The sequence below is a fragment of the Coloeus monedula genome (genome assembly GCF_965178545.1).
Source record: "Coloeus monedula genome assembly, chromosome: 1".
Lineage (NCBI taxonomy): Eukaryota > Metazoa > Chordata > Aves > Passeriformes > Corvidae > Coloeus > Coloeus monedula.
Window position 1 is genome coordinate 13,076,695 of NC_138781.1, and position 20,481 is coordinate 13,097,175.

A 20,481-nucleotide genomic window follows, 5' to 3' on the forward strand; every position below is an offset into this window, starting at 1 on the left:
TCACACAGCTGGCACAGTTCTAACAAGGCAAACTCATTCTAATGGGGAAACCCATATAACAGAGCTTCCAAAAACATGCTCATGTTCGCAGACTTGTCTCTGGTAAGGTTTTGTGCTAGTAAAGCTTCTTGGTCTGTACTGACTGTCTGAAGCAGCTTTTGCAAATGTTTTCTTCTCAGTCATAAGCCTGGTCAATTAAGCCAACCCCGTATCTGCAAAAGGGCCATGGCTGCAAGCAGAGCAGCTTTTCCTCAGTTTCCTATCACCTACATTACATGTCATCGCCGCCACCATCAGTGCTGGTGGCATTCCCTTCCAGTTGCTAGGTACTGAGGTGCAAATGGGAACCACCTTCCCCAAAGGCACCACCTGAACTCTGTTAGACACAAAGAACACTGGGAGACAATTCTGGATGGACAGAAAACACCACCAGTGTAAGAGCGACTTCCAAGGACACGACAGAGCAAGGGAATCGTTTCTGGAAAATGGAACTTGGCATCTTCCATTACCTCAAGTATTATTTTTTCTGTTTTTATTTCTCCTTCTTCTTCTTTACCTAAATCTTTTGGTTCTTTTACTCAGAGTTCAGATTGAAACACAGGAGATGCGGAGTTGCTCTTCAGATTCAGATGTTTATTATTTCTTATCTATCTTACAGCTGCACAGAATGTGCCTCTAAGTTAACAACGTGAAAATGGCCCCCAAGTTCTACTTACCAAGGTCTTTTAAAGCCCAAATTACCCAATTATGGAATTCCAACTTATTTATTTTTACTTATAATCCAATAACTATTCATCCATGTTCTGCACTGCAGGTTTTTTGAACCAATACCAGATCACACAGGCTTGTGATGAAGAAGGAAGAAGAAAGAAGAACTAACCTGCACCCAAAATCCTCCATCTTGTTACATTTATATTACTATATCCCAGAAACCTAAATTTTCTACATTTCTACATATTCCACCCAATGATATAACTTTAACTACACCGCAACAATCTCAGTGTTATCCCATAATTTGGGAAGCTTTTCCCAAGGCCTCAAGTCAAATACAGTGTGCTTTTGAGGATCATTGCCTGTCAGCACTGAAAGACTGAAATTCTCTGAACCCAGGGTTCCAACACTCAAGGATCCTCAGCTCATCCCAGCATGCTAGCATAACGTGGAGGGGATGGATGAGGTCAGGCAAAGAGGAGAAAAAAACAAGGAATGCTTTGTATGCAGCTGAAGACCATGTTTATCACATTTTCCCCTTTCCTGTGCCACCCTTCACACCAGGATCCTTCCTTCTCAGTAGCTGCATGGCTTCTGCTGGTGGGCTGGATACAGTCAGATGCACCAACACGGACAATCTGCTAACCAAGTTCTGCCTCATTTTTGGAACCACTGCCAAAGATCCTGGAAACTATGGAAGTGGTGCTCCAGGGTGGATGGTAGAGGCTGTACCTTGCTGCTTTTTGAGGTGCGTGCTGGCAACTGGGGCAGCCTGACACAGGGTGCAGCTGGTGCACTTGGAAAACACAACCTTCTGCACCATGAGAACCCACCTGGCACCAAGGCAGAGCCAACATAAAGGCACTGGCAAAATGGGAAGTAGGTGGAACTTACCAGCACTTCCTCTTTACAAACTAATTCCTGCAAACACCAACACGGACACTAACATGGTGTCATGGGTTAGCAAGCATAGTCCCGGAAGTGATGTTCTTGCAAAGGGGTGCTTACAGCTTCCTCTGTGAGTTGACAGAACCTATCAGCTGGCCAGCTTGTGTAGCTGGGGGGGTCCCGGGAGCAGGGGAATCCAGCCAGAGTCACGATATGAACACCGATACGATTTGAGCATCGTGCTCCAGTTTTATTATTCTGTTACACCAAGTTATACTTTTTCCCAAAGTTTACACCCCCTTCCCATGAGAAAGCCTCTAAGCAGCGGGGGAGCTGACCAGTGTATACCTTTTCCCAAGGCTGTTCAAGGCTGCCAGCTAGCAGGTGCCTTGCAAGCCACTTTTCAGCCTGAGGCCCCATCAGGGGTACTTCTGCAACAGCCCTGGGATGCCCAAGCCCTCCTGGGGTATCCTATATTCCACAAGGAATCCCTCTACAAGCTTGAATATGGACAATTCTTTAAGCCACTTGAAGTTGTGACCACCTCTGTGATGCACACTTAAGAATAGAAACACATCACACCCCCCCCCCGCCCAGCTCTCTCGTTTCCGCTGCTGGGACAGGTGGCTGTGGGCCTCACGCAGGGGCCAGCGGGCCCGGCCCAGGCCCTGCTCGGGCCAGGCTGGGCCAGGTCATGGCCATCCTGGAGCCCTGTTCCACCTGCAGACCCCCCCCACCACTGCAGGGCTGTGGGCAGCCGGAGTGGCTCAGCTCCCCCTCTCCAGTGCGGCCAAGATTCAGCTGAAACTGCACCGGTGTCCGGCAGAGATCATGTGACCAACAGCGATAAGCGAAATTCCAGCTGCAAGGCCTAGGTGAGATTAACCCTTTTAGTGCTGTGAAGAGCTGAAAACCTGAGGGAAGAGAAAGAGGAGATGCTTAAAGCTGAAATTCTGTTGTAAAGCTATGATATATCAGAGTACCTGTTGTAATTTCATGAAGATATGCGGGGTAGAGTGTTCAACTTGTACTTGTGAGCAAAAGCACCTGCGCTGAGATAGGCAGATGCTGACACAGCTGTAATTTCATGAGAAGTTTGAACAGGGAGAGATGGAAGAGATGAGGACTTTTGCTCCAAATGGGAAAGGAGAAAACCTCAGTTCCTAGAGATGCTCCCAGAGATAGTCCTAGAGATGAAGATGAGGAGGACCCTTTGCTCCCAGGGAAGGAGAAGGGCCTCTGTTCTTGGAGATGAAATGCTCCCAGAGATGGGTGAAGAGAACTTTTGTTTCTGAATGGCTCAACCTTAAAATTGTACCCCAAAAAACTTCAAGAGTGGACCCTCGAAAGCAGTTGTGGGAAAGCTGCAAGTTGGGGGAAGGGACTCACATGTGAGCAGAGAGACTCCTCTTCCTAAATGGACTGAACAAAGTTATTTGGAAGTGAGCGGCTGTCTCGTTGTGATAATGTTTTCATAGCATGAGCAAGAGAGACTCCTCTTCCTAAATGGACTGAACAAGGTTATTATGGAAGTGGTAAACAGACTGAACATCTCAAGGGTTGTCTTTTTACATTGTCAGTGGGAGAAGGGAGGAAGGTGGGGGGAGGAGAAGAGTTCTGAAGGTGTGGTATGATTTTTTTTTTTCCTCTTTTAGGTCTGTTAATAAACTTCTTTATATTCTTTCAAGTTTGGTGCCTGCTTTGTGTTTCTCCTTATCTCACAGAAGGTAAACAGTAATGAGTATTTTGGACCAAAGCACTACACTAAATTGGTGTTTCTACCCAGTTACAAACCAAACCCGCTACACATGGGAATGCCAGGGAACACTCCACCAAGAGAGCTCGGTGCTCCCTGAGATGGTGGGTGAGCTCTTCTGTCAGGTGGTGACTGAGGCACCCATACCCTCATGATATTTTTGTATAGCCCATTTTTGAGGAAGATCCTGCTGATTCTCCAGTCCAAATAAATTTAGCTATGTTTAACTTTGCAGCCACAGACTCGTGCTCCCGATTGTATTAAGGAGTTGCCCTGCCTGGCCTTAGTTTTGCAACAGTTTCCCAATGTAACCCTGTAGTGTGGGATTAGTTTCTAGTGATCTACTGAGTTCTCATGTATCAGCAGAAGTCGGTGTTCAAGGTGTTCAGTCTGTATTGACAGGGCCTGAAGGCTGCCTAAGGGATGCAGAGGAGAGACATGAAAGCTCTGTTTTGGTGCCCCAGCTGAACTATTCTTATGATGTCTGCACATACTCCAAAATCAGGGCAGAATTGGTATAGAATTTGGTGTCAGAAGCAGTGTGGGACTATATTTCAGCTGACCTGGTGCCCCGTCTCTAGTGGGCTGGATCCCAGGTTCTACACAATACGAATATTACCAATGGATATCAAGGAGCACGTCAACAGAAATAAACAGCCTAAATGTTTTGCTTAAGCCTTTGTTTTTAATTTGTAGCAAAACTTCTCAAAAGATAAAGTGGGCTGAGCCAAGTTGTTTCTGGAAGTGAGCCTTGTAGGAATATTTTAGGAACCTCATGTACAAATAAAGCAACTGTTTGGATGTTTTAATCAACTCCTTTTTTTTCTTTCTTTCTTTCTTTTCTTTTTCCTATAATATTTTAAGGATTTTTGCAGAAGTACAGAGGGCTAACTAAATAGGGAACATGAGACTGTTTTTCTAAGGGATCAACAATATTTCTGTGCAGAAGTCTTGGAATATGTTTCTCAGACATGGGTAATTTGAAGAAAATATTTCCTGTTTATCTGCACATTTCAAAGTCTATTGCTATAAATGCTGAAAATTATGATTGATTTATTCTAAATATAAGTAGCTCTGTGTTTCACATAACTCCAGGCCATGAGGTGCATTGGCACCACATCTGTCTGTCTATCTATCTATCTATCTATTGATCTTCATTACAAAAAATATGTGTGTTTGGACTGTTCCTTAACATAGGGTCACCTTGTGAATTTCATAAAGGTTTGTGCTCTGTGGGATCAGTTCTGAGTGACTGATGGGAGACAGAAGTGGGGCTGCAATGCATATCCTGTGGTTTTCTCAAGTCATTTAGAGATTAGGCTACATCAAGTCATCAAGTTATACATGAAGCTCTGGTGAACCTGTACAAACAGGTATCTGTCAATGCATCACAACTGGCAAACTGTGTTACAGATATTCCTTATTTATGTCTCAGAGAAATGCTTTAGAAAGAGGCTTGCTGAAGAAGAAAAAAGCTTGGATTTGTTAGCCAATGCATAAGACTTTTTCATCTGCCTACCTTTGAATATCTCCTCTAGACGTCCAAAGATAGCACAGAGCTTTAAAGTTTGTGCCAGAAAGAAGGAGCTCACTGCACTGTATATGGTCTGTTAGAAGTAACAATCACTCACACTGACTCGTAGAGAAATAAGCAGAAGGAGTGGGTGTCTAAGTGGGTGTTTAATTTGTCAGGACAAGTGGGGCTCTGAAAGCATCTTATCCTGGTTTCTCTTAAAAAAAAAAGTATTGTCTGTCTTCCATGCAAGGAAAAGGCAAGACATCACAAGGGAAAATGCAAAATTTGACTCTGCTAGGTCAAAATCTCCTGTTTATTTCCATTATTGTTATTTCTTTGCTAAAAGTAACATTTTCAGTGACAGAAAATGCTGTGGTGCCTAAAGTCTCATTGGCAAAATAGATGTTACTGACATAGGAAGGCCAGAAATGAAGGGAATTTCTTCTGATTGCTGACCCCAAATTCCCTTGTTCTTAGGGCACCAAATCTACACCTCAGTTTCTAAAGACAAGCTCAAAATCTGCCATCATCCTCACTTAATAAATTGTTCATCAGTGAAAGATTTTCAAAGCAAATGCAGTGCTCAGCATAAAGTGTTACCTGCAGACACTGAATTAGAGACAGCTCTCTATCTCTTGGCATTTCCATGGTGTGAACAGCACAGGATCATAAAACCATCCTCGGACTTAGCACTGCGTGTGCACTCCCATAAATAAATTACAGTTGTGGAAATGACCTGGGACATCCTGCCTGTCAAACCAAATGGAAGGAAACAGCAAAGTGGGAGAAATCAAAAGCTAGTGAAGCAGATTGTGACTGTAATCTATCTGCATGGATCCTGGATAATTTTAATGTAGAGATGCAGTTGATACATTCTGATCAGATTTCTGCCTTAGTGAACTCATTTTTCCGAACTGGCATTGCTGGGCTTCACAGGCCAAGAGTTCATGCTATGAGTGAGCAGAGACCATCTAATCTGCAGAACATTTTAGCAACTCAATTACAAGGTAAGACATTATGTAGTAAAATTACTTCTCTGTCATTTGAACATCAGGCTATTAAAAGCAGTTCAAAAGACAGAAGTTAAAGAACAACCTTTTCAACTACTCTACTCTCATCTTTTTTGAGATGTGTTTCTTTATTATCCTAAAATACTACAAGCAGTAACAATTTATCTGTTCTCCATTGTAATCATGACATTACAATAATATAATGTCCAATTAATATGCTCTTTAAGGATTTCTTCTAGAAAGCTAATAATTGAAATAATGATGTATCATGTAAGGGCAGATAATAACTTGAAAGAATACATTGAGGGTGTCTCTACATTGCTAATTTCAGATTTAATACTTATTCTGGGCTGAACTGAGATATTCATGGAGAACAACTGCTGCTGACAGGAAATTATATATTCCCTAGACACCCGTCTACAGTGTCTTTCACAAGAGAAGAGAGAGCCACAGCTTTCTCTTATGCTGATGAGAGTAAGTCAAAGTGACCCAACCTAGAGAGTGCAAAAAGAGAATAAAGTGATTATAACTGACTGAAACTTGGCTTCTAAACTAGTTTGGCTTTTATTTTTGTATTTAAAAATATATTACAAAACAAAAAAAACCCCGAAAAAATTGTTTAGCAAAAAATTAAAATCAATTTTAGTTAGGGGTAAAAAAATTGATTTTTTTTTTCTTTCTTCGTGCTCATACTGCAGAAACTTCCAGCAATACTGATTTTACTGCATAGAAAACATAAAAATTCTGGGTCTCCAGCACCTACTAGATACTTACTTAGCAAGAGAAGTGCTATGATGCAGTTGAAGATACTGAGAAAACAACACTTTAAAGATATTTTATAATTTTCCAATAAAAATTTTATTTCTTATGTGAAAACTATTTTATCATAGATTTTCTGCTCAGTTCCAACTCTTATTTCCAGGGAGCTCAATTCCTTTCTGTATAGTCTCATGATCAGTACCACATGAGACTGGATGAGAAATGTATCTATCTTATGTATTGTTCCATAAAGCTACCTCAGGGTGCAAGTGACACCTGCACTTGGAGCACAAGACAAAGCTCCCTGAGGGCAGTTTTAGGAGTATTGTGCTTTCAACCCAACTTTGAAATGCTTTTCTGAAGTAGATAGGTTAAGAAATTATTTAAAGACACAGTGGTAAACATAACAAGCACCTTTTGTAACATTTTTCTGAGTATGTAATAAATTCTGGAAGGACTTACAAAACCAGTACCTGAGTTTAAAAGACTAAGTCTTTGTTTAAACAGCAGAAAATCTTGTTGCTTCCTTGCTTTACATCTATCAGTTCTTTTGCTTACTCTACGACATCTAGACATGTCTACAGCACCTCCACATTCAGTGATATTGATTACAAGGAGAAATTACAGGTCCTCCTCTTTGTTTTATCAAACAGATCTTTTCTGCTATTTTCTCCTCCTCATTGTGGATGCCCCTCCCAACCATGACTTTCCGTTTCTTTGAGCTCTGGAAGTTCACAATAGTTCAAACTTCCTTTGCATTTCTTCCCTTGGTCTTCTCTTGCTGGCAAATCCACACAATCTTTGCAATTAATAAATGTGACTTGGAGAATAGTAGTAGAAGACTCTGAGTCGTCCCCCTAGGAGTAGGTTGTTGAGGCCAGCTGTTTCTATTCACTCCCCAGGAAAAATCCCATAACAAATTTTTCTCTTTTAACACACAATTTTTATAAACACATTAAGTGCTAATTACACTGACTCTGAATTGTGTCAATGGACCCACAAGTCCCAAAATCCACCAGGTTTGCAGAGGAGCAACACAACCCAAAGGCCACAATCTCACAAGAATCTACAGACTAAGGAAGACATTCACTAATTTCACTTTCCATTTCAAACACAAACAGGATCTTTCCAATTTGATGAGACTCTTCAGTCATTAAAAAATGTCTAACGAGAGAGAGAAAAAAAACCAAACTGTGTCCAGCTACAATGCATTTATTATTTATCCTATTTATATCTCATGCTGTGGGATGTATGCAATAGACTGGATCCACATTTGTTCCTTGCATTCCTTCTCACAGCTGAGAAGATGCAATGAATCATAAAAGGTTTCATTGTTGCAATGTTTTGTCATGGCATGTGTAATCAGCACAAACCCCATTAAAGAGGCTTTGGAGGATGAGAAGTTTAAATAATTAATGTTTTTCTGCCTATGATAAGTTTAATAATTAATGCTGCTTCTACCCTGGAAATGACAAATCACACAACAAGCATGCATGATAAAAGAAACAAACAGAGCTAATAGAGGAGGAAACCTTACTAAGAAGGTAGTAATTAAAAAGGCCTGTAGCCTACCTCAGGATCCCAAAGTACTTTGCTCCGGACCCCAAGAGCAGTTCTGTCTGTCTATTAAGCCATCTAATTTTGGGGCAATGCAGAAGAGACAGGATAATTGCTAGTCTTTAGCTTACACATGCAAGCAATGGTACACAGAGGTAATGAGCCTGTCTCGAAGACTTCTGCACCCAGAGGAGAGAAAAGGAAGAATGTGAAAGCTGTTGTCCCTTCATGTCCTGCACATAGGAGCCAGCTCTTGAGTTTTTACAGAAACTTGTTCCATGGCAGCCCAAGAGCAAGACTAGATCTGTGCCTGGTCTAAACAGCACTGTAGCTACTCCAGCTCCAAGCAGTATCTACAAACACCAGTTCTTGACACCCCCTGAATAATCTGTTTTGTAAGACACTACCACCAGCACATTTCTCTGGGCACATGCTCCTCCACATCCACTCCCGCTGATGATCTGCAGGTATGTGCAACCTTCAAGCCCCACTGACTTGCAGATTAAAGAAAATTCATCTCAAGCACTGCTGTGCTGCAGTGCTGGACCACGCTTATGCAAATGAGACAGAACTAACACTGAAGGAAAGCACAAAGAATGACTGTAATAAAATCTTCTGTGATTCACTCAATTTAGATATGTCTTCAAATCATTAGCATTAGAAGTCTGTCAGACAAAGAGAGTGAGCACTTTGATATAGACATTGCCACTATATCCTTCTTTCAGGGTAGAAACCATTTCCCTTAAACCCAGGTCTGAGATAATTATATTGTGGGAGAAATAGGTATATCTAGAAAGTGACTCACCTTTAGAGATGCCTAAAAGAGGTCAGGTGACTCATTCCCACCTCCTAAAATTGAGAGGCCCAGTGTGACTGTATAAGGCTGAGAGGTAGCACCCTGTAAGTGTGTCAGTAGCACATTACACCAGGGCACGGTCAGTGGAGCCAGAGCATGGGCACTGCTGCTCAGTCCCTGTCAAGCTGCAGGAGCACTCCCTGACACCCTTCTGGCTCATACCTCCTCGTTGTCTCCTGAGCAGTGCTTGAGCACAGGACCATGCCCAACAGCTAATGTGGAGGCAGCCACTCTGTTTTGGAGGCTACTGTAGTTCATAGAATGGTTTGGGTTGGAAGGGACCTTAAAGATCATTTAGTTCCAACCCCCTGCCATAGACAGAGGCACTTTCCACTAAACCAGGTTGCTCAAAGCCCCATCCAACCTGACCTTGAACACCTCCAGGGATGGGGCATCCACAGCTTCTCTGGGCAAACTCTTCCATCTGCCTCACCACCCTCAAGTAAAAACTTTTTCCTCGTATCTGATCCTACTTCACTACTACCTACCCTACTTCAGCTTGAAGCCATTCCTCCTTGTCCCATCACTACAAGCCCATGTAAAAAGTCCCTCTCTGCCTTTCCTGTAGGCCCCTCTAGGTACTGGAAGGGGCTATAGTTGAATATCTCAGACATGGTGAGACTGCAGCTGGCATCGGTGTCAGAGAAAGGTCCCGCCCTGGCACTGTTAGCTGGGAGAGGTATTGCCTTCAAGCAGTAAGATCCAAGGGTTTTTACACACTAACACTTTGCTACAAAACAAGTATTTTTATTTTATTCACTGTCTAGTCTTCTTCTCGAATATCCTGTGGGCTTTGAGAATTTACTATGAGGAGATAAATTAAGCTACTGACAGCAGGCAACATACAACTGTGTTTAAAAGCCATATATTTGCTAAGCTCAATCTTTTGCAACAAAACTAAGTTAGAGTAAACAAGTGTTCACACGTACTCCTGGAAAACCAGGTCAGTCACATCAGCAACAGTCCACAGCTTTTTTAAGTCATCTACATGCAGAAAAACATAAAGATGTGACATTTTCTAGAGAACATGTCCCTTAATATAATATCCTTCAAACTCTTATCCAAAGTTTTTGCTTCTTTTCTAATGGAGGTACACAGCATTGTAGAGTGTGTCTACAGCATAACCACAGTCAAGGGATTCAGCTGCAGCTCCCTGAAGCCTCTTCATTGATGCAATGATTTGCCCTGTCAAGGTCACAGCATAGTGTTCACTATGCCTTCTATACCCATTCTGACTTTTTTGACCTTAGGCAGCTAGTGCTGCTATAATTTGATTGTGCATCAGGGCTTTCTAGCTCAGCTGAAGGGTAGAATCCCAAAAGCTTGCTCTGAACCACAGAGGAAGAAACTCCAAGAGGAGACTTGATCTGAGGTCTCAAAGCCAGGGCAGCATCTTTAATGAAGTCTTGCTGAAGTCTGGGTCCCACTTGCCTGCAGACAGTTCCTTCATGGTCACTGGCACACAAGGGTTCTTCTGTGCTCTGCTGCTTAACAGCAAGATCTCCTGATACACAGCACTGATTGCTGCTGCTGCTAAGGTTAGTGCTGGCACTTTGCTGAGGGACACCTTCAGGATGAAGAACAGCCTCTTCTTCCTCTTCAGAGAGAAGTGAGCAGGAGGCATCACTGGTCTGATGGCTATTTGCTACTGGGCCATCTTCATTTTGAGGTGGAAAAGACCCGTGCTGTACTGGGGGAAGATGTAAAACGCACTCCTTCTCTGTGCAGAGGTTTGCCACCAGCTTGTTCTTTTGTTTTCTTGCTGTCATTCTCCGGAGAGCACAGATGAGATCAGCAAGGCTAAGCAGGAAGGACAGACTGCTGACCCCCCAGATGAAAATCATCATGATGGATTTCTCAGTGGGCCGGGAGATGTAACAGTCAACAGTGCTTGTGCAAGGTGAATGGTAGCAGGAAAAGCGGTCAGGAACAAAAAATCCAAAAAGAAAATATTGCACAGCTGCAAAGGCAACCTCAAGTAAGGTTCTAATAAAAAGATGAACAGTATATGCCCCTGAAAAATTAAGGACACTTAAGTTGTCTGCAGCACAATCTACTCTCTTGACAACAGCACTTCTACAGAGCTCCTTCACGTCTTTGGGGCTTGATAAACCCTTGTTCCCCTTGCACCTATGCACCAAACAGTGCATTCTTACAATGTACACAGCTACCTTGTGCAAAACATAAATGCTGAATGCAGCATAAGGCAGCAGGATAGACACAGTCTGAATGAGCCAGAATCTGAAGTGAGATACAGGCGAGAACAAGTCATAGCAAACGTTGGAGCACCCTGGTTGCAGGGTGTTGCAGACAAAGCGCTCCTGCTCATCCTGGTAGAGGGGGTAGCCTGCTAACACCACCACTGCCATTCGCAGCAGAATTATCAACAACAGCCAGATCTTTCCTACAAGAGAAGGAAAGGTGAGAAAAAGGGTCAGAGCCTGAGAAGGAAGGCAGGTAATACAGTGATGCTTTCTGTACACAAAGCATTTGAAGAAATAGTTTCCCCTCTTATTATCTCCTCTTTGGCTTTTTTTTGACTGGGACTGAAAATCCAGAGAAAATGTGTAGCTGACATATTCCATAATCTTAGTCTAGACTCAACAATGTAGGAGTTTAACACACAATAAGACATGCCAATTGAAACCTAATGAAAACACTCTGATAAAAAGAGATCAAAACTGACTAAACAATCCCATTTAACTTACAGTTTTTCCTTGCTGTTGGGGTTCCTACCCCTGCACCTGAATTTTGTCCTATTTCAAGAATACAGATCAGGTAACCCATCTAGATAGAGAAGATTGCTCCATGACACAGTATTTGTTCTTGGTCTTGACCATGACACTGTATGTAAAGTTTACTGTGGCCAACAAAATCTCTCCATTGTGTCTAGAATGGTATTTACCAGCAAGTTATTAATTAGTTATTATTTTTATTATTAGCAAACTTACTCAAAATGTCTACAAATGTGCATTTGTGTGTGGACATGTGTACCCCAGATATTCCTCTCTGTCGCTTCTTTGGTTGCTCTATTTTGGCCATGATTTCCGGCCTTTGTTCACCTCGGTGAGCAGCTTTTCTCCACTCAGACCTAAAGTTCTCTTCTGTCAAACCATTCTATGATCCTATGAAAGTCTAAAACCTTTTCCTGGCAGGATGGGAAGGCTTAAAGATACACCATTCTATTATCAAAAGTTAAAAATGCATTCTGTACAAACACACAGAAAAATTCAACATCTGAAGTTAAGTTTAGTATTTGATTTCTTATGTTTCCTTTTGAACCCCATTACAAGTTCCCTATATAGTTTTGAAAAAGTAATTTAATTTAATAATCCCCTACAAGAAAAGAGGGAAAAAAACACTTAAAAATGAAAAGAGGTAAAGAAAAAACCAAGAAAAAAGAATGATAAGATGAATTCTGTTTTAAAGAATTGTTAAGACACCAATTGTAAACACAGGCAGAGAAACAGCAAGCCTCGGTGACTAAAGAGAAGTATATCATACAGAGTTAATGACTGAAATGTACTGAAAATCTCAAGTCATTAATAGTGAATGCACATCTCACAGGCACACAAGGTTTGTGTGCAATCTGTGAAATAGCACACAATATAAAGGCTTTTTAAAAATCCAGATCATGAAGCATTTTTCTATAAACTATACAATTATTTATAAATAATGTCTTTGAGAATTTTCTTCTATATTTCCCATAAAGCTATTTCCCAGTAGTTCGTGTGAATTTAAATTATTCAAATATTTCTGCAACACTGTGTGATACCTGTTATGGTACTGAACATGCAGTTCAAGTGCCTCCTAAGACCCATTTGTGGCCAATAGACAGATTATGGGCTAGAACAGTAAAACTGCACTCTGTAGTGGAAAAGGGTGAAGAATATGTAAGGTTTATGAGAGATCATCAGAGAAACTGCTGCTCCTGGCAAGATAATATATTCTCTAACCATAAATAAATGGAGGCCTTTCCATTTTATTTTTAATCACTTGAGCTGTAGTGGTGGTTTTGCTATGTTTCCAGCTTCCTGTGTTTGCTGGCAGGCTGTACTGTTACTCTCTTTTTGATACAGTGTGGGTCAATAGGAAATGCCAGCTCTACAGAATCTGTCATCTTTAGCAAGCCATGTTTCATCCTTAGGTAGCATTTTTTTCTCTGTTAGGACCTCAAAGTGTTTGAAGCTCATTAGTCAATTAGGCTCAAAATACTTCATGCAATTTCACTATCAATTTTTAATTAGAACATGTACAATAGGGAGCGCTGCTTAAGAAAAATCAATGGCTCCTTAGGAAGTAGTTTAGTATGACATACATTTGAGAGATAACCCCTCCATGCATCCCTGTCCCTAAAGACCCAATCTTGATTAAACATACAAGAACAAGCCTCTCCACCAACCCTGCTGGGGCTCAGCTGGATGCTCCCTGCAGTGCATAGCACAAACTACAGCAACTGCTGCATGCAAAGAGTCTTTAAAGAGCCCCAGTAAGTTTTTCCCTGGCTCACACTTCGCTCAAAGTAACCCATGAAAGAGGAACAGCATCTTATTTGAATAATAGGGGTAATAAACCAAACAGTAAACAGTTAGCTAAGGAAAAGACAACAGCATTTTGCTGTGGTTTGGTTGTTTTGGTTTTTTTTTAATGCAGGTGATCCTTATTTGTTTACAAAAATAAGAGATGAAAAGCAATGATAATTAACCACAATGGTAGTAACCACAAACTTCTTCCTGTAAAAGAGAGTGAGTCTTCCATCCTCTTCTTTAATTTTTTTAATTTGTTACCAAAGTTATTTCATACATCCTACCATTCACTTTATGCAGTATAAGCTCAGCGTTACCACAGCGTTTTTACCATGATCCCTTCTTCCAGCTGACAGGAAGCCCTGTCACCAATAAGACCCAAATTTGAAAACCTTGCCAGAATATTTTACACAACGTTCAGGAAAAATCTGTCAGAGAGAGAGAACTAATCTGTTTAACAAGAAAAGAAATACATAAACCTCTTCTATCAGGTATCAAGAAAACAACTTACTGTACAGATCACAGAACCATAGCATGAAATTAAAGTTGATTATCAGTAGGACACTTGGGTGGCTTCGGGATATGAAGCAGCAAAAGAAAGAAGAGAACTCTTTTAAAGTACTTACCTACAATAGTCACATTATAGTTGAGTGTGACAATCAAAAATCCCAGTGAGTCCCAGTGCTCCATGCTTGAACAGACTCAAAACACTTCCAGTTCCTGATATCCTAACAGTTTTGTCATTTCCAAAGGAGATCAGACCTAGACAGGGAAGAAAGGGGGTTTAAAAAAGGGAAGAAAAAATATAAAAGGAAGGAATTTTTGCTAAGGGTCAAGGACAGAAACCAGGAACTCAGCCACAACAATGTGTTGATGAAGAATTATTTTTATGATTTGAACAGGACTGTTGGTTTTGAATATTGGAATAAATCTTCTTCAGGCTTTAACAAGTTGTCCTGTAAAAGCTCTAGCTCGTCAGATTCAGTTGCTCCTACCTCTGTGTGGATCCTCTGTCCAGGCAACTGCAAGTGGACAAACAACAACAGGAGTGATCTCTGCCATTGTAGACTATTCTTACCCTCCCGGGGCATACCAGCCTCCGGGCATTGCTGAGATACTTCAGTGGTGAAAGACAGGGAGAGAGGAAAAAATAGCATAGACCAGGAAATAACAGAGACCTCTCTGTCTCCCCACAAGAATTGCAGATGAATAAGAGAAGGAAAGGGGATAGAAAAGGATGAGCATCCCTGTGTTTGAAAGACAATTTCAGGTCACTGGAAGCTATCCCATTGAAATTTCCCAAAACCACTTGGTTTCTAAGTCAAAACCTCCCTGACAGAAAACCATGGCCCTGTCAATCACAGCCACACCAAACTCTCCTCTGTGTGCTGAGCCAGCCAACAGGCTGAGCCTCCCTGAAGACAAGATGAAAACCATGGAAAGCTTTAAAAAAATAAAAATCCTGAGAATGGGGCTGGTTTTCAAGATGTCTCAAGTCACTTACTTTTAATTTATATCAGTCCTTTCTGCTGAAGCTTTTTGGTACTTCACTCAAACTGCTTGGAGATCACTCAAAAGATCTTAGGGTTGATTGACCAGTGTTCTGACACCCAGGAGCCCTCAGTGGTGGAGGGAGCTCCCCCTTGGAGCAGGATGCCCATGGGGTCAGTGCTCCTTGACTGCAAGTTGCAACTGCATATCATGTCCTGGACATCATGTCCACTGTGCTGTACCCCAGGAAAAAGCAGGGGTGAAAATAAGACTCTCAGCTTTTCATTCCTCACCTCGCTTTTCACCCAAGTTACTTTAGGGTAAATAATTTACCACCATTTTTCACCCACTGTTCAATCCTTTTTGTGATGTTGCTCTGTCCTTTTTAATCTGTGCTGTAGCAGGGACAAACATACAGTGAAAACCTACTCAGGAAAAAGTAACAATCCCTACAAAAACAGCTGAAGAAGGAGTTTCTGTGTGATACAGCAAGGGAGAAAAGTGATTGCCTGACACCTGTGGGGCACCAACAGCCCAGGCACAGGCTGGGCACTGCAACCCTGCTCATGTGCTTTCAACTCCTGACTGCTCTGGGGGAGCAAGGGGAGCTCAGAGGGAGCTGTATGGAGATACTGCATGACTCAGGGACACTGCAGATGGGCTGAGCTTTATGACTGAGCACATCTTACCTGGACAAAAGGCAAAACTAATAGTTTTATAAAGAAAAATATAACTGCACAAAGATTTTCTCCCCAGCTCTCTGCTCACAGGCTTTGCAATGCCTTGGCAGAACACACTGAGAGTCCTCTGTGTCATAAGCCCCATCCTAAGGAAACCCTAGAAGTGGGATTTGAAAGATGGCCCTTAAAAACCCTTTCTCTGTTATCTGTATAAAAAGATTTTTAATTGCAGTAGTAAATACAGAAATTGTATTGGTTTCAGAACTGATTTATGTAGAATATTTGCCAAACAGCCATTTCTTCTGTTACCAAGTTTTATTTATGGTGTGATGATGGTTTTAACTTCATTTACTTACACATACACACACAGACACATTTTTTTTTCTCTCTTTTTTCTTTAACCAGAGATATGTGTGTGTGAGAAGAATGGGAAGGAAGGAAAGCTGGAGAAAGTCAATAGAGAAAAGATGCAAAGGCCAAGATATGAATTACACTGAGATATGAAGGTATTCCTGGTTAAACACCCTTTGTCAAAAATAAAGTCAGGAATGCCAAGACGGTGGCAGGATATGAATGCTCAGCAGCTGCATCCACACAATAGGCTATAAATTGTCTCTGTCAATATTGTCAGTTAAAATATCCTTGCTTGTCGTTGCTGTGAGACCTCTACCATCTGTGTAAGAGGGATAACAGCTAGGAATTTAAGCCCCCAGACTGTTGCCCGAGGAACTATACCAGGCCACAACATCTGATCCCACAGCATGGATGCACTGAGATAGGATGGCCCATTTTTTCCTAAAAGAAAGCAGGCACCCTCCAGAGTCACGGCGCAGCTTAGTTTAGGTCAAAAAGCTTGAATCATATTTTAGCTTTTTCAGACAACTTTAGCTTTTTCTATTTTTTAGCTTTTCTAGACAGCTCCCATCTCACTTGAATCCAGTGCTTCTCCTTTCCATGGTGTTGATGCCAAAAAGTTAAAACATAAGGCACCATTTTGTCCTCTTCCCAAGCCTCTGCCATCAGTCCAAATGTGGGCTCCAGTCTGTGGTGGTTGTTAGAAAGTGCTTGGTCTCCACAAAACCATAGACTTTAGTTTCCTCACCCTTTGGCTCAGCACTATCTTTCAGGCCACAGTTCCCATCTGAAGATTTTCCACATCATAGTTGAAGATATTCACCATACAATCTCCTTTGTTTATTATTTATCTTTACCTGTTCCCTGTATTCCCTGTTGGTCTGTAAAGACTATAATGAAATAGGGAGAGCAATATTACAGACATGGATGTAGCAGCAGCAGGACCTCAGCTCTTCAGTGCCACCAGTAGGTTTGGCACCATCTCCCTCATCAGAGGATGGGCATGCAGTGCACAGCCCCATCACTTCACACACGGTCCAGTTCCAGAATCTCACAAACAACTCTTCCCAGCCTAGAAAGCTGTCAAATCTGTGGACTTGCACTGCATTCTAGTCAAAAAGAGAGGCAGGTAGAAAACACTGACATGGTATTGGGTAAAGTTAAACTTTGAAACCCAGCAGTACCTCATCCCATCTGATTTTGGGAAGGGCCCTAAAAGCCACTGGAAAGCTTTCAGAGACAAACAATGAAACATAAGAAGACACAATTAAATCTATTTTAAAGTTCACAACTGCTGTCCACATTTATAACTCCTTACCACAGGTCTAGGGCTTGATCCTGCAAAAATTCACAGATGTGACTCCATCACTGTGAGAGACCCACTGAAACATTTTGAACTGCTGGAACTGCATCTCACTGCAGCGTGGACCTGTGCCACATCTCTAGGCTTAGACCTGGCTTACTTCACACAAAGCAAAGACACTTCAGCTAGTCCTTGGCTCAGAATGACATCCAGAGGGAAGGCAGAGTTAGCTTGAACTCACTTCAGGATCAAATCAGTCACCTGAAGGGTGCCACAATCTACATCACACATCAAAAAAACTCCCAGAAAATAGTCATTCCTCTGGCATAGAAAACCCCAAACCTGTCAGTCTGACCCAGTCAAGACCTACATTGACACCTAAGTGCAGTGAAGTGGGAGTTACTAAGGGAGACTGCACCCTGCACAGCAACTCTTCTCTACCAATTTAATTAATGTTAAGGAAAAATGGGTCAGCATAGCAGTTTCCCTAACAGAGAAAGGGATCTGACATTTCAATCCAGGTTCGTTGGCAGATCATAATTTAAGAAAGAAAAAACACAGATGCATCTCTAATATTTTAAAGTCTAATTTTAAAATCTACTTAGAACTTTTCTACTAAGAATTATATATATTAGTGATAAATCTTGCAGTAAATCTAGCTCTTCTGGAGGTGATTTGTATATGGGAGAGGTTGCAGAATCTATTTGGAAGGGACAGCACACATTAAAAGGCAATTTATCTTGATGGCCTTGTTTTTAAAATTTGTGAAATACAGCAGAAGAGGGAGAGAAAGAAACAAGCTAGACGTGAAGGGCAACAGCAAAGTAGTGGGAAAAGCTGTCCAGACCAAATGCTCTGTTTAAGACACATGTGGTACACACACGTACGTAAACATGCCAATCTTCACAGCACACACACAGACAAGGAGCCAGCACGGCCTGGAAAGCCCTTTGCTTTACACAGGCACATACAGCACTGCACACTTTGCATTCCCTGGGACTTCTGTCCAGCTGTCACTCAGGTATTGCTGCAGGGAAATATGTTTGAAAGCAGCCTGTGCCCAGAAGAGCCACTGTAACTATTCAGACATGGAGAAGGCAAGGCAATCACAGCTCCAGCTTTTGAGCCTACATACACTGAGGTAGTGGAGAAGTGAATGTTTTCCATCATGAACTATTCAGTGGGGAGCTTAAACAACATGCTCCTCCTCCCCACTGCTTAGCCTCTAACCCATTAGTCCCCAGAAATGGCAGAGTTCAGGGCAAGGAACAGAAATTCTCAACAGATGTGCCTCCCTCTTCCCCATCTCTTCCTGCCTTCCATTCCCAGGGAGGAGCTTCATGCACACGTGCTCAAATGTACATAAATGGCCATGCATGTGTGTCTGAATCAGCCCAGAAGGACATCCAGAACAGTGAAGTGCAGCTCATTTTTTAACTGCTCATATGGATTGGACTCAACCTCGCTGACTTCCCCACCAGCTCGGTCCTCTCGGACACTTAAGCCTGATGCCTCGGTGCCTCACACGTGTTGTGTTGTCTCACTGTTCCTCTACTAATTTAGTAAATCTGAAAAAAACCCTGTGTTTTACTGCATGCTCTTAGGGATTTAGACCATTCTCCTACATTGTCTCAAGCAGAGTCCCTTATTCTAAATATTTGAATATTCAGAAAGGTCATATTTCTAAAGGGAACCTGCTTCTAAGAGGACGACAAATGGAAAAAGCAGCTCTTCTTCAGACTTTGGTTCAGCAACTTCCCAGCTACTCAACCAAGAATTTTGAACACTTCAAGACAGATATGAAGGAAAATTAAGTAATGGAAAATATATTCTCATTCAGGAGCTCAGGGCCAATCTCTGCAAAAGTATTTAATTTACTAAGGAGTAAAAGTACAAAGTGAGTCCATTGGATTTTCTAAAGCACATTATTATCTGCTTAACTCCCACTGAAATAGGTAGCTACATGAGCACATGACATTATTACTGAAATTTGCTCTACTGTAACACAAAAAAGATCTTGTATAAGAGAGATTCCAGCTCTCTTTTAAACTTTGCACTTAACATTTGACACTGAGCTTTGCACTTACCTTTCTTCACAGTGCCAAATGCAAAACTGAAGGTTTGGAATGTTTAAGGATCCTGTATTTTATGAGGAAGCAGGTGATTTCATGTTTCATTAGTGCCCAACACCTGGCACTAAGGAGTTCTTCCCTCAAGCAGGTCCACACCTAGCAATGGTCAGGCAGGCAAAAAGCATGGTGAGCTGATACTATGGGAATTGTTTAATTAAAAAAAATACCTTAGGTAATTGGGAAACAGATTTCATAATAAACAGAATATGGCAAGAATATCTTTGGCTCACCATGCTTTAAATTTAATACTTTGTTTCTAAGTATGAATATTGCTAGAGCTGTGGAGATCAAACATCCCTGTTTGCAACACGCACAACAAAAGGGATTACTGTGCTGGTTCTTCATTTCAGTAAATAAATCTGTCATCTTAGATTTAACATACAGGCAGCCACTGTGGATTTAAAATAAGAGTTCTTTACACCTTCTTGTATTTCATGGCTGATCATTTTAAGAAACAAACCCTATACTGTTGTCTCTGTTACTGAACACTGACACTGCTCTTTCACCATGGACAGATGCATTGCAACTACGTGGTCATTAAACCAAGCACAGGGGAAAAGACTAAACTAACACAGAAATGAAAGAGGGAAGCTGAAAAGAGAAATGGGATTTTTTCCCCTCTAATTCACACACAGCTTAAACTTCAGGAACCACTGCAGGCAGTACTGACTGTAGATTTCTTCCCACATGTGAAGAAATGTCATTTTCAAGTCAAATGCATTCCTATGCAGAAGTCAACAAGTATATTCTATTAAATCTCATCTACATCTCGAAAATATGGCTTTAAATAAATAAAAGCTGTATCCTGTGCATAATCAAATCCTTATCCAGAAGAGTATTTCTGTCTAAAAAGAATGTGTACATCTATAATACTCTTTCATAATGAGGAATTTTGATCTTCAGCTGTGTTTAAAGAACAATGAAGGGAAAAAACTAATTATT

The 20,481-nt window shown here is 41.5% G+C and overlaps 1 protein-coding gene across 1 annotated transcript; it reads right to left on the reverse strand.

The window, feature by feature from the left end:
- Positions 1-10,273: 10,273 nt before the first annotated feature.
- Positions 10,274-14,269, reverse strand: GJD4 (gap junction protein delta 4; the record flags this gene model as incomplete). Its single annotated transcript, XM_082290662.1, has 2 exons — positions 10,274-11,457; positions 14,206-14,269. The coding sequence occupies 2 exons, from the start codon at positions 14,267-14,269 to the stop codon at positions 10,274-10,276; spliced, it is 1,248 nt and encodes a 415-aa protein (XP_082146788.1).
- Positions 14,270-20,481: the final 6,212 nt, after the last annotated feature.